The following is a 15,183-nucleotide window of genomic DNA, read 5'->3' on the forward strand; positions in this document are numbered from 1 at the left end:
GCTCAGAGCCTGGAGCCTGCTTTGGATTCTGTGTCTCCCTCTCTCAGCCCCTCCCCCACTCGCATCCTCACGCGCGATCGTGCACGTGCGCTCTCTCTCAAAAATAAATACACATTAAAAAATTAAAAAAAAAAAGTTTTTCCAGATAGCTATAGCTGTGCTTTATGGAGAAGAAATATTAGTTCTTAACTTTAATAAGTTAATAATATAATAACATTTTGATTCACAGGCTGAGAGTCTTTAATCAGTTAGAGGATGAATTGAATTCTCATGAGCATGAACTATGTTGGTTGAAAGACAAAGCTAAACAAATTGCTCAGAAAGATGTGGCCTTTGCATCTGAGGTCGACAGGGAGATAAACCGCTTAGAGGTCACCTGGGATGATACCAAAAAACTAATTCATGAAAAGTAAGTAAAAATCCTCTCAGTTGTTGTTTTCAACTTTCTATTTTGTGGCATTGGGCTGTTGTCTGTTGATTTGCGTTGGTGTGATCGAGTTGAGTATCTTTTGCCACCTTAGGTATTCTGTGTCTCTCATACGTTAAAAATTTAGTCCTACAAAACTTTATTGAGGAAGATGTCTTGAAATAACAATGGTAGGTGAAACGTAGCGCTTAAAAGCAGGAGTTGTCAACAATTACAAAGGGCTACTGTGAGAGTCTTAACCTCTGATTTTCTTTTTTTGTTTTGTTTTCCTTGTTTATAATTAAGGTATGATATACGTATAATAAATTTCATCCTGTTAAGTGTATGCCCTTGTATGAGTTTAACACACATTCAGTTTATGATTACACACATACTGTGTAAGTATTACTATGATCAACTCTTGTATAATCATTCCACCACCTGAAAAAATCCTCCTATGTCTCATTGTGATCAACCCGTCCCCCATGTCTAGTCCCTGGCAGCTGTTGATCAGTTTTATGTCTCTGTAGTATTATTTTTCTCAGAATCACATACAAATGGATTTTTTCCAGTTTGAATGATTGTAAATAAAGCATCTATAAACATTCATAGTCAATTGGGTGCATGTGCCTAAGTTTTTACTGCACTTGACTAAATACCTTCTTTTGCTTAGCATAATGTACATTGTTATGTGTATTAATAACATCTATTCTTTTTTATAGCTGAATAATACTCGATTTAATAGGTGTACCACAACTTATTCATTCACCAGTTGATGGATATTTGGACTCTTTACAGTTTAATGACTATCAAAAAGCATCTATAAACATTCATGTTCAATTTTTTTGTGTACATAAGTTTTTTTGTTGTATATTATAGATTATTAACATAAGCTTTTAGAAAGTTAACTGTGTTGTAAAATTTTATTCCATATTATTGAATATTCTCTTAAATTGTGATTTGTTAGAGATTGCACAGTATTCAATTATAAGAATATATTAGAGTTTATTCAATTAATAGCCTATTTTGGGGGCACCTGGGTGGCTCAGTCAGTTAGGCATCCAACTTTGGCCCAGGTCATGATCTCACAATTTGTGAGTTAGAGCCCCGCATCAGGCTCTGTGCTGATGGCTCAGAGCCTGGAGCCTGCTTCAGATTCTGTGTCTCCCTCTCTCTCTGCCCCTCTCTAGCTCATGCTCTCTCTCTCTTTCTCTCTGTCAAAAATAAATAAGCTTAAAAAAATTAATAGCCTATTTTTAACATTTGGGTTATTTCTATTTTTTTCTCCTATTATAAATAATGATGTAAAGAATATAATTTTACCTCAATCGTAGTGTACATCTTTGTCTTTGGAAAAATTCCTACATGTAGAATTGCCTGCTCAGAAACATTTTATACTTATAAACAAAAACTATCTTCTTCTTTTCACAATTTTAAAAGGATTCAAATTCAATGAAAATTTATGTCATTGAAATGGAAAACAACATCCTCATGTGTATTTTACTTATTAAGCAGTGTTATTTTGTTTGTTTGGTGTGGGGGTTTTGTTTTATTTTTTTTGTTTGCTTCCTCTTAATACACACCACTATGATGCAATTAAACAACAAAAAAAATTTTAAGAAAACAAAGATTGTTGGTATCTACATAAGTTTTAGTTGTCAAGAACATATTTTTTCTTGTCATTGAGGTCACATATTTGTTTAAATGACTGTGTGCATTCTTCATTCACTGAAACAATTTGGCCATTAGAGTTGAGTTGGCTTGATCAGCACTCCTTTGACCTCAATGGGTAGAAATATGGTTTCCTCTTGATTCCAGCAGCCATCTAAGAATACATGTGTGTGGTTACATATCAAGTCCAATCATAGAGAATCCTTCCCTTTCATACATCATAATAAATGATATCTTTTCTTTAATTGTTATAGCCAGGGTCAATGCTGTGGACTTATTGACTTAATGAGAGACTATCAGAACCTGAAGTCAGTTGTTTCTAAAGTCCTAGAAAATGCCAACAATGTGCTTGCAACCAGAACTACTATAAAAGATCAGGAGGATCTTAAATGGGCTTTATCCAAGGTAATAATTCAAAATCTATTTATCTTAGGGGTGCTTGGGTGGCTCAGTCGGTTAAGTGTCCGGCTCTTGATCTTAGCTCAGGTCATGTTCTTGGGGTTTGGTGAGTTCGAGCCCTGCATTGACCCTGCTGGCAGTGCAGAGCCTGCTTGGGTCTCTCTCTCTCTCTCTCTCTCTCTCTCTCTCTCTCTCTCTCTCCCCATCTCAGACTCTGCCCCTCCTCCACTCTCTCTCAAAGTAAATAAACTTTAAACAAAAGATATCTATATAAGTTTTTTTAAAAATATATTTATTTTAGTAGACTTAGTAGGTCTTATTTTCACTTATAATGAATTCTCTACAAAACTCTTGTCAGTACATATAGAGGTAGAACATTCATGCTGACAAACTCAACTTGTTTGTTTTGTTTTGTTTTGTTTTGTTTTGTTTTAGGAATACTGATATCCTAGGATTCTAGCCATTCAAAAAGATATATAGTTCATTCATATCACTGATGTTTCCGCATAAGGTCAAACCATGAAATAAATTTCTCAGAGGCAAATGGTTTTGAACACCTGACTTATCGCTGATTATTTTATTAATTAAAGAAACATTTATGTCCACAGCATGAAAGTGTCAAGAACGAAATGTGTAATAAACAGAAAGAATTGGATAACTTTACAAGTAAAGGAAAACAGTTATTATCTGAGCTGAAAAAAATTCACAGTAGTGATTTCAACCTCGTGAAAACAGACATGGAGAGCACTGTGGACAGATGGCTGGATGTAAGATAGTCACCTGGATTGTATGAACACTTTAAATATTCATATTTGTCTGTCATATTTGGGGGTAAAGGATTATTCGGGGATATGAATTTCATCTTTAGCTTTTAATGCTACAGGCAAAATGACATTTTTAAGAAAAACAATATTCACATAAAGTTTAGAATTAGTAAAAAAAAGGTTATTTGATTTATTTTGTTAATATTCAGTGGCAGTTTTCTATAATTTAACTTGGTAGCTTCAATCACAACAAATTTATAACTCTGAATGGTTTTTTTCCCCTCAAAACTCTGAGATTATGGATAAAAATTGAAGAATAATTTATAAATGTCCTACAGAATATTAAACTATAATGTATAATCACTTAGAGTACTAAGACTATATTTGCATTGTATAAATCAGACTTGTAGTTCACATCCTTGGGTATTTGTTCTTGCTCTGTCATTTACTAGTTGTGTGACTAGTGAACAACTTGATCTCTCTGGAACTCTACATCTCAATCCATACATGTTTTACGTTAACTTCCAGCTCAAAAATCCTGTGATTCTGTTGCCTTTCTGTTAACCGACAATGCCTTACTATTGATTAAATTACTTAAACTATATTACTAAAGTTAGATATTGATAATTGTGTACTATAATCAAATAATTAGAGAACTGCAGGAAACCTTACTTGCCTCCACTTTAAAAAAAAACAAAACAGGGGCGCCTGGGGGGCTCAGTCGGTTAAGCGTCCGACTTCGGCTCAGATCATGATCTCACGGTTCGTGAGTTCGAGCCCCGCGTCAGGCTCTGTGCTGACAGCTCAGAGCCTGGAGCCCATTTCAGATTCTGTGTCTCCCTCTCTCTCTGCTCCTCCCCTGTTCATGCTCTGTCTCTCTGTCTCAAAAATAAATAAACATTAAAAAAAATTAAAAAAAATAATAAACAAACAAACAAACAAAACATCCTTGGTGTGCCTGGGTGGCTCAGTCAGTTAAGCATCTGACTGGATTTCGGCTCAGGTCATGATTTCACAGATCCTGAGTTCGAGCTGCACATTGGGCTCTGTACTGGCAGTGCAGAGCCTGCTTGTGATTTTCTCTCTCTCTGCCCCTCCCCTGCTCTCTCTCTCTCTCTCTCAAAATGAATAAACTTAAAAAAAAAAACAAACCTGCCTAGGGCACCTGGGTGGCTCTGTCAGTTAAGTGTCAGACTTCATCTCAGGTCATGATCTCACAGTTTGTGAGTTTGAGCCCCGTGTCGGGCTCTGTGCTGACAACTTAGAGCCTGGAGGCTCTCTCTTTCAAAAATAAATAGACATTAAAAAAATGTTAAAAAACATTCTTACTACAGGAAGAGTATTAAGCAATAGTGCTTAACTTTAGACAAAGTTGGTTGTACAAAGTTGGTTGTTGTCCTACATATTTATTTATTCTATAAATATGTTGAAGTCTAATTTATGTCCACTTTTATACTTCAGCATTACAAATAAAAGTGCTTATTGTGTTCCTTTCAAAAATAAGTATTATACTGCCCTAGATGGACCCTTATCCTAGAGAATGTTATATTATTATTGACTCCAATAATCCTGTTCTTAGTTTCCCAACTTACAAATGAAAATCAAATGTCTCAGAAATTCAGTCAACTCTCCCAGTGACAGAAACAATTTATGTAATAGTTAGCATTTATTTGAGTCAAGTGCATGAATTCCCTTATAATAATTTTTGTAAAACTTTGTTTTTCAGTGAGAATATAGTTTTTGATTGAGGAAGCATTGACATTATTTAGCAATTTGGTGAGGCAGGGAGCATCTTAAAGCCTCAGACTAATAGTGACATGGCTTCTGTTTTCTGTCCCAGGTATCAGAGAAAATTGAGGAAAACATGGATAGGCTGAGGGCAAGCCTGACCCTTTGGGGTGATGTACTTTCAAGTAAAGACGAGATCGACGGATGGTCAAACAATTCTGTTCCACAGTTGGCCGAAAGCATCAGTAACCTGAATAATAGCGTCAGAGCAGAAGAATTCCTTAAAGAATTTGAGGTAAATTGACCACATCTACATACGTGAGCCTGTGAGCTCATTGACCAGAATACAAGAAAAATGTGTCCTTTTTTAAAAGTTCATTCTTTCTTTCAGAGACGCATATGAATGTTACAAAAGTCGTAACTATCTTTTGCTATTTACTAGAGACTTGACTAGGCAACGGATAAGACTTTTTTTTATCACTTCTTAGTTGGGCCTCTAAACTTAAAATATTGGTAGAGAAGTAAAAGCCCATAAAATCTATGTTTTTTCCCATTTTTCCATTCATTTCAGACTATGGCACCTTCCTACTGGAAAACCAAATTGAAGGCGTTTATAATTTAATCATATTTAGAATTTTTTTTCATTCAAACAAGATGTTTACTGAGTACTTACCATGTGCTGAACACTTACCGTAGATGCTGGGTTCTTCTACTTCCCCTCTAGAAACGGAAGAAAACTGGAGATGGGAGTGTGACAAGCTTCCCCAGAAAGTGGCCTTTTAAAAAGCTCTAGTCACCAATTTATTTTAAACTTTTTATTTCCATTCTTGCATTCATTTACTTATTCACTCATCAAATTCTTTTTTTTTTTTCTTAATGTTTATTTTTGAGAGAGAGAGACAGACTACAAGCAGGGGAGGGGCAGAGAGAGAGAGAGGGAGTTACAGAATCCAAAGCAGGCTCCAGGCTCCGAGCTGCCAGCACACAGCCCGACGCGGGGCTCGAACTCACAAATTGCAAGATCATGACCTGAGCTGAAGTCTGATGCTCAACTGACGGAGCCACCCAGGTGTCCCCAGATTCTTAACAAGCATGTCAGGCACTCTTTTAGACACTGAGAATAAACAGTAAAACAGACAAAGCCCCTATCCTCATGGCATTTACATTATTTACATAACAGTATGTATGTGAAATGTGCAGTAGTAATTAGGCAGGGATGAACAATGAAGCAAGGTCGGAGGAAATAGTGACAAAAGATAACTTGTTTCATAAAGCATATAGCCAACTCCTCCCCATGAGGGCAGACTGGTATTCACCATTGCATGCCTGGGTGTTGGTACTGTGCCTGGCACACCGATGGAACATGACAGATAGATGATGAATGACTGCAGTCTGAAAAAATGTAGGTGAATCAACTGTATACCTAGGCTATCTAGCCTTGACGCAAAGAGCTTTCTGGAGAGTCTTAAATCAAACACCTATTTCTAAGGGCAAACAGAAGTAGAGGAAATCAGCCCAACTTCAAGTGCAGTCAGGAGAGGGATACTACAGTCTCTTAAGATGTTACCTTTGACGTTAAATGAACATTACGGCTCAAACAGTAGTGTATGCCTGAAGAGGGCTTGTACCAGCTCTTAAAAAAATTATCAAAATTTAAAGAATTTCGCAAGCCAGTGTTAAACACAACCATCACAGAAATAAATTGTAGATAAATTTACAGTTAATAGAATATATATTAAATTTATTATATAAATTTATATAATATATAATTTATATAATACATAAATTTAATATAAATACGTATATTAAAATGAAGCTAGTAAATACTTAAAACTTATAACTCTTAATTTCTGTTCTACACACAACTCTTATCTAGGCTCTTGAGTTATGGGTCCCTATTATACCTGCTTGGGGGACATGTGGTAGGATGTTCCAACCCCACGTGCGGTGACATCGTGTTGTAGCTCAAAATGGGGGTAAATTTTGCAAGTCGGGGTCTTCTTCTTTTGGGGAGCCAATTATGTAACTGGCACACAGTACACTCCTACTACTGACCTCTGGGATCCAGGAAGCCAGTGGGCATCAGCCCCACGTTCAGCGTGTCCGGCTTCAGTCACTCACAGAAGTGGGTTTTTATGTGATTGGCTGTGTGGTATGGCAACGAATACAGTCAAGTGGGCTCAGCCCAGCGCCTCATAGTGAGTTGCTGCTGCCATTCAGGAGAGAAAGTGAGTAAGTGACTAGGTGTGATCTTTTAATTGTTCAGCCTGCTCCTGGAGGAAGCCAGTGGGCCTGACAATTAGTTCATCATGTCTTACTGGGTAAGCAGATTGCTTTCTGGGTAAGTAAATTGCTTTCTGGACTGAAAGTTTGTTAGTGTCCCCTGAACACCAAAACATCATATTGAAGTTGAGAGGGATCCTTTATCAAAAGTTCCTTTGTGGCTCCAAATAAATAGTTACGTTTACAAGCATCTAATTTGTTCAGTAATGATTCTTGACCCATTTTTTTTCTTTTTTTGTGTGTGTTAGTGTGGGTGCAAATAAATTAAAAATAAAAAGGCAAAATATAAAAAAAGGCTTTTATTTAAAAAAACATTTTAAAATTTTATTTGAATGTTTCTTATGTATTACATATAGTGCACAGTTAATTAGGCACTCCCAATGTGTATGTGCTTTGAGATCCTTCCTCAAAGGAATTTCTCTGCCGTGGTAGCCAGTGATATTAACGCTAATGAATAAATGACAGTTATTGAAAATCCCCAGTGACTCAAGACTTTTTAGTCAGTGTTTAATTTTTTCCAGGAGCTTTTTTTTTTTCCAGTAAAAGGGGATGGGGAGAAAGTTCTGCATACTCCCTCACACTGGAAGAGAAAGTTAATGATGGCATTTTTTCACATTCGTAAATAATGATAGACTCAGAAAATGAAACAGAGATTTTTTTTTTTTAACCCTGGCTTGAAGTTAGGACATCACGTCAGAGTTAACTCTTGAAATTATTAAATGCTGAATGTAATATGTCAATGTTTGGACGAGTTATGCTTTTCGTCTTTGTCTTTTATTTTCGCAGTCTGAAGTTAAAAACAAAGCGTTGAGATTGGAAGAACTTCATTGCAAAGTTAATGATCTTAAAGAATTAACTAAAAATCCAGAAACACCACCAGACCTTCAGGTAAGTATTCAGTCAGGTTTGTAATAACTACCGTATACTAGACTCAACCTCAAATATAATCTATAATATAATCGATATGTAATACAATAACAATAAATAAATTTTATATGTCATATATATACAATATATATATTCTCATTATCATCATAATTCCAAGAAAACACACGGCTCTTACCATATATGGGGGTTAAAACATTAACATCTTTAGAATTCCTTGTGCTAGTATTAATAACACATGTCTGATATACATATTATATTTGTGTTGGAAGTGATTAGCACCCTTTTCCTTACTACATTGTAGGAGTAGTATCATCCAGCTTGCCTCATGGACCATTTTACGTCTGGACAGGAGCAGAAACCACATTTACGAATGTGGATATTCTTCTAATTCAGTTACCCAGTCGTTGGGTTAGGAGACATTGCCATCGCAAACCTCATTTCAGGGCTCTGCGTTCGGCACAGATCCACAGGGAGCACGAGGCAGGCCGGGTCGACCAGGAAGTCTGAGCTACTTCAGCCAGGGAGCTGTAGGAACAGGTAGCATGTAGGGGGGGGATGGGGGGAGGAGTCTCTCGGCAGCCAGCACCACAGGCTCCAGGCTAAGTGTTCCGCTGCCTTACTTTAACCTAAGCGTTTGTTTCTGCCCTCAGGGATTTCCTCTACATTTTCCTTCTTCCTGTTGTGCCTTTGTCCTTTACTTACTGCCTCTTGCTAACCCGTCTGTCATGCTTGACTATACTTACGCTCTGACCTGAGACTGCGTGTCCATCACTTAGCATCACGGGTGGATGATCTACATGTACCAGAATGTTAGAAGTTTCACCTGAGGCAACAAGAGGGAAAGGGTGCTAATAGAAAAGTGAAAAGGAGTGCTTATGCGTGTTGCCTGTGTCAAGGATATAAATGGGCATCAGGTGGACTTTTGCAGAGTTAAGATGGAGGCAGGGCCTTGGGAGAGAGCTACCATTGTCCTCTGCTTTCTCACCATCACCCCCCACCTCAAGGAAGAGGGATCGGGACACCTGTTCCTTACCTTAAAATAAAGGGAAGAGTTTCAGTGGTGTCATCTAGAGAGCATGACATGTGCCCCTGCAGTTGGTGGATGCCAGGTCTACTATCTAATTCCTCCGAGAGACCTTAAGGGTGAGAGAGAGGCTAGCCAACTGCTGATGTGTTTGCCAAAGGAGAAGTGATTATTTTGAGTGGCCTGCATCTCAGAATCATCTGTTGTGTAAATGCCAGAGTGTGACCTCTGGCCCAGAAGTGAATTATCAGAGGAAAGGAAAGGACAAAGCATCAGTGCTTGCATATCTCAGGTTATCTGGGAAGGCTTTCTAGGGAGGAAGAGGCCTCAGCAGCAAGATAAAGAGATGCCCGCAGGCTGTGGAAGGAGAAAGAGCCAGAGAAGAGTGCATTGCTTGTACCTAGGCAAGGTCAGTGGGAGGTCCCAGCACTGAGGGGAGTCTCAGAAAACCCCACAGAGGAAGGCCTGTGACAGGAGAGAATGCTAAATGTCACCTGGCCTAGGAGCACAGATGCCAGCTCACAATAGTTGTCAAAACTTTCAGAGCCCTTCCCCCACCTCCTGCTTGCCTGCACCTGCAGGGTCAGAAGCTAGAGAAAATGGGGAAATAGAAAAAGAGGCACTTGACACCTTTCTTCAGATGGGCTTCCTATTTGTAGCAGATCTAGGGTAGGGATAAGATAAAAGCTGTGACTTCAAGTTCAATTTGGATTATGAAATGGGCCTCGATGTTTTCATTGTGGAATTGAAAGCATTTTGCAATTTATCATGATTATAAGTCCTTTTATGATCTGTAGGACCACAAGAGTCAGGGGCCCTCCTGAAATAAGTCCTTTGGGAGAAGAGAACTAGCTTCGCTGAATGCTTTCAAGTGGGGGACAAAAACAAAATTGCTTTATGATAAAATTCTGAAGTGGTGTTTGTTCAGAGTCGTGGTTACATCAGGACATACAAGTGTGAGTGTTTCTGGAGAAGAATTCAGAACCGGGTTTTAGTCACAAACTTGGTAACCCTGTGTAGGTTTAGCTCTGCTTTTGAAACGTGACCTTCCGTTTTCCTTGGGCCCTCTGTCAAAACTGCCACTTTAACATCCACTGTCAACTGTAAATATGTACTGTTTCCATTGTCCCGTCACTTAACTTGTTTGACCCCTTGCACCCACTGGTTTCCCTTCTTAGAAAAGTTGAATTAGCCTCCATGGTTAGGTTGATGTGTTTTTGACAGTTAAGCTGCACACGAACAGAATTGCTACCCAATGAGTGTCCTGGTCGCCACAGATTTTAATGAAATCCTACTTTATGTTTAGTTTATAGAAGCAGACTTACGGCAGAAACTGGAGCATGCCAAAGAAATTACCGAAGAAGCAAAAGGAACCTTGAAAGAGTTCACCACTCAGAGTACACAGGTGGAGAAATTTATCAATGATATAACAAGCTGGCTCACAAAAGTAGAAGAAGCATTGATGAACTGTGCTCAGACGGAGACATGGGAAGGGCTGAAAAAAGTAAAGGTAGGTAATAACCTATCATGAAGCATTTATACTTCCAATGGTCATATTGGTTCTCCTATTTTGTGGTGACTGGAATAAAAATAAAGACTCTGCTCTCAGTTACCTATATTAACATCAGGCCGACTAACTCATTGGATACGGCAAAGTAAGTTAACAGGTAGAGAAATGAATGCAGGTAGTAGGAAATTGAAGATGAATCATCTAAAAGCAGAAAGCATGCTTTACTTACTGTAGGGCCTGCTCATAAGCTATGCTTGCCAATATGTTTCTTTAGTAAAAGAGTAGAGCCTGTAGAAGACCTGTTCAAATTTCCATGAATTTTTCAAATTTCAATGCAGAGTAGTTTTTAATTACTTAATTATTTTTGTTGGTCAGTATGACTGCTTTTATCTAGAGAAGGATATATTAAAAAAAAACAAAAACAACAAAAACAAAAAACCAACAGTCGAGAGAACATTCTACTTCCATGTCATCTGTCCATAGAGATAATATTACTGATCAACTGTCTGTAAAGCTTGTGAGTTGAGTTGACTGTTTCACATATGTGATCTGTTCTCTTGAACATATTTTCTTACTGTACTTAAGACTAAAGAGATGTGTTTTAAAATTAACTACTGGTGCTTTTCCTGTGGCCTGTGAACCTAAAACAAAGCCCTAGTAGTCCACTGAAGAATGTGAACTTAGGGGGTGACTCCATTAATAGTTTCTAATCAACTGACTAAACCCAAGATCATGGGCTGGAATCCCTAAGAACCTATTCAATTTGCTTGGAATCCTAGACCATAATCCAAATGCTACGACCTCTCAACTGCTGTTTGCACTTGTTCCCAAAGAGAATTGGGCAAAATTCTGAGTCAACACAGATCTATTACAAATACTGAAAAAAAAATCCCACAAAAATGCATACGTTACTGAGTGTATTTCAACAGCATCAGTTTCCCAAAAAAAGTACCATAGTGGAATAGATGGAATATTTCCCTTGAATGTGATGAATGTCCTTCATGGCATTTGTTTATTCTGTAGGAAATACAAAAGGAACTTCAAAGTCAGCAAAGCAACATCAGCTCCACCCAAGAAAATCTCAATAGCTTGTGCCGCAAGTACCATTCCATTGAGCTGGAGAGCTTGGGCAGTGCTATGACTGGGCTGATAAAGAACCACGAAGCTGTGAGCCAGTTGTGCTCCAAAACACAGGCCAGCCTTCAGGATTTTCTGGAGAAGCACTTCAATGGTGAGCCCTGACAAGCCTTTGCATGAGTAGTTTGTTTATAAGAAAGAATCCAAACCAAATGCTGCCTAGAAACTGCCAGCAATAGTTGGAAAAAGCTTTCCAGCAGAATATCATTTTAAATTCATTTGTATGTCCAGATTTGAGCAGTGAAAGTGTTGTGCTTGGGCTGTAGCCATAATTCTTCCTCTTCCTCCTCAAGAAAGTAGGGATCCACCATTTTCAGGATTCTGAAATTCATCTGGATTTTCTACATATAGCTCATTTGGGTGGAAAATTACTTCCACTGCTATGATGAAGTAACACAGTAAACTTGGATATTGGGCCATGAAACAGTGGTAGCCATGTAATTCGGAAAATTGCCGGTCAGAGGTCCCTGACTCAGCTTCCCGCCCAGCTGTGTCTTTGCACTGATGAAGATGTGAAATGGCTCTAAGTCAGCTGGGTGGAGAGAGGACACGGTTCCTTCCTTTGCCATAAAAATGGCTTCAACACCCCTAGAGCCTTTGTCCCTTTGCTCTCTTACATATTCAGACAATTATTTATCTTCATTTACCAAAAGAAAGAAAGAATGGGAAATCGGATATCTTAGGAATACAAATTTCTTTTCTGTCTTTTCTCTGAGGCAATTTCTCGATTCTGCCATGAACAGTCATAGTTATGGAACATGCTATAGTATATTCGACATGATTATTATTTTCTTTCTGGAATATTCTGTAAAGCAAGATGCAATGAGCTGAAGGCCAGCGTTAATTCATTATGGTAATCCACGAAGCTCAATCAGTGTTTTGGATGTATTTCTCATTTTCATTACTTTCAAAAGAGTCTATGCAGGAATTCCAAGAGTGGTTTTCTGGAATAAAGGCAGCGGCGAAAAAATCATCAGATAGAACTGGCGACAGCAAGGTTCTAGAGGCAAAGCTCCACGATCTCCAGGTATGAAAGCCTTTTTCTTCTTCTCTAAACTGTACTCACGTGCCTTCAGGTCAGACCTAAATCATCTCTTTCCCCAGATCTTCTGAACTTTTCTTCTTCTTTAACAGAATTAGATTTCTTGAGTCATAAAGAGATAGACAATATGAAAAGTTGAGAAAATAAATCAGAGCTACAGAATTTTTGATCCCATTTTTCTCTCTTTTAGCCTATTGACTATTCTTTGGAATTCATTCAAAACTAAACCTAGTTTTAATTTTTATAGCAGTAAAAATATAAGTAATTTTATCTATACCATATCACTATGTGGAGGAGTTTTATTTATTTATTTTTAAGTTTATTTTTGAGAGAGAGAGAGAGAGAGAGAGCACGCACACATGAGCATGAGCAGGTGAGGGGCAGAGAGAGAGAGAGTGAGAGAGAGAGAGAGAGAGAGAGAGCATCCCAAGCAGGCTCTGCACTGTCAGCATGAAACCCAGCATGGGGCTCAAAGTCACCAACTGTGAGATCATGACCTGAGCTGAAAGCAAGAGTCAGACACTTAACTGACTGAGCCACTCAGGCACCCCTATTGGAGGAGTTTTAAAATGAAGACATGGCTTGTGTTTTTCAGTAACCTACAGTCTAAATTTTGATCTAGGACAAACTCAAAGCAATAGGTATTATAGGTTTTACAGGTTTTACTGACTACGAAAAATATATGAATTCAGGAAGGAGAAAGCTATTGTGTGGTAGAGTTCAGAAGTGACTGACTCAAATTGAGTTTTCGACAAGTTTTTTAAATGGCTGATATGAGCAAAGCAAGTATCAGTTAAGCAAGTATCAGTTAAGTATCATTTAAAAATATATTTTTTGGTGAGGGGGACACCTGAGTGGCTCTGTCAGTGAAGCATCTGACTTCGGCTTAGGTCATGATTTCATGGTTTGTGGGTTCGAGCCCCGCGTCGGGCTCTGTGCTGACAGCTTGGAGCCTGGAGCCTGTTTCGGATTCTGTGTCTTCCACTCTATGCCATTCTAGCGCTCATGCTCTGCTCTCTCTCTCTCTCTCTCTCAAAAATGTATAGACATACATTTTTTTAAATTAAAAACAATATTTTTTAAATTAATGAGGAACATGAGAATTTTGTGGCCTCATTGGTGAGGACAGTTACGTAGATAATTTATGAGAAGTCAGAGTAGGAAGATCATTATAGCAAAGGAAGTTGGCTTTCCAGGAGGCGTGGTAAATTTAAATGTGGAATTGTCTCCTTTAAGCTTGAGATGCAGTGGAACACCACGAAGAAACGTCTGAGTGGCCATCGCAAATGCCACCCAGGAGCACGGGGGAGAAGCAGGGCTGGCTCAGCATTTCTGTTGTGTTCTTCTGCTCTGCTGAAGCCACGCTCATGCATATGATCTCTCAAGCGGAGGTGCATACCAAGAAGAGAGGGGACCCGCAGGGAGGACTTTGTGTGCAGATCAGAAGAGGGGGAGGGGTGCAGGCAGCCTACCAGTTAGAGGACATCATACTATAACACGTGAAGAAGTACAGCCTGGGCTGGGCCGGGACAATGAGAACGCGGAGAGGCTGAGAGCGAGACCTTGATGAGAACGGCCTCCTTTACAGCATGGCATTGTCCACAGTTTAGTCCTCAGTGGTTCCAGTGACTGGCTGGCACCATCCTTGATTATGAGCCTTGATTCTATCTAGTTGTACATTCTCACTCTGGCCTTTTTTTTTTTTTTTTTTAAATGTGAAATTTCTTGTCAAATTGGTTTCCATACAACACCCAGTGCTCATCCCAACAGGTGCCTTCCTCAATGCCCACCACCCACTTTCCCCTCTCTGCCCCCCCATCAACCCTCAGTTTATTCTCAGTTTTTAAGAGTCTCCTATGGTTTGGCTCCCTCCCTCTCACTTTTTTTTTTTTCCCCTTCCCCTCCCCCATGGTCTTCTGTTAAGTTTCTCAGGGTTCCCATAAGAGTGGAAACATATGGTATCTGTCTTTCTCTGTGTGATTTATTTCACTTAGCATCACACTTTCCAGTTCCATCCACGTTGCTACAAAAGGCCATATTTCATTCTTTCTCATTGCCAAGTAGTATTCCATTGTGTGTATAAACCACAATTCCTTTATCCATGCATCAGTTGATGGACATTTAGGCTCTTTCCATAGTTTGGCTATTGTTGAAAGTGCTGCTATAAACATTGGGGTATAAGTGCCCCTATGCATCAGCACTCCTGTATCCCTTGGGTAAATTCCTAGCAGTGCTGTTGCTGGGTCATAGGGTAAATCTATTTTTAATTTTTTGAGGAACCTCCACACTGTTTTCCAGAGTGGCTGCACCAGTTTGCATTCCCACCAACAA

The 15,183-nt window shown here is 38.8% G+C and overlaps 1 protein-coding gene across 18 annotated transcripts in view; it reads left to right on the plus strand.

Moving 5' to 3' along the window:
* SYNE1 (spectrin repeat containing nuclear envelope protein 1) overlaps positions 1-15,183 on the plus strand; it is a 474,716-nt gene that overhangs the window by 210,239 nt on the left and 249,294 nt on the right. For all 18 annotated transcript variants that reach the window (XR_008298258.1, XM_053222078.1, XM_053222079.1 and 15 more), the window contains 8 exons: positions 230-409; positions 2,332-2,482; positions 3,085-3,243; positions 5,081-5,263; positions 8,038-8,139; positions 10,470-10,673; positions 11,697-11,904; positions 12,725-12,837. Coding sequence is in view for 17 of the 18 variants with exons in the window: in XM_053222078.1 (XP_053078053.1) it covers positions 230-409; positions 2,332-2,482; positions 3,085-3,243; positions 5,081-5,263; positions 8,038-8,139; positions 10,470-10,673; positions 11,697-11,904; positions 12,725-12,837 (1,300 nt within the window). In the remaining variant the exon portion in view is untranslated. The remainder of the gene's footprint in view (positions 1-229; positions 410-2,331; positions 2,483-3,084; positions 3,244-5,080; positions 5,264-8,037; positions 8,140-10,469; positions 10,674-11,696; positions 11,905-12,724; positions 12,838-15,183) is intronic.

This window comes from Acinonyx jubatus, chromosome B2 (assembly GCF_027475565.1).
Source record: "Acinonyx jubatus isolate Ajub_Pintada_27869175 chromosome B2, VMU_Ajub_asm_v1.0, whole genome shotgun sequence".
In the NCBI taxonomy this organism is placed as follows: domain Eukaryota; kingdom Metazoa; phylum Chordata; class Mammalia; order Carnivora; family Felidae; genus Acinonyx; species Acinonyx jubatus.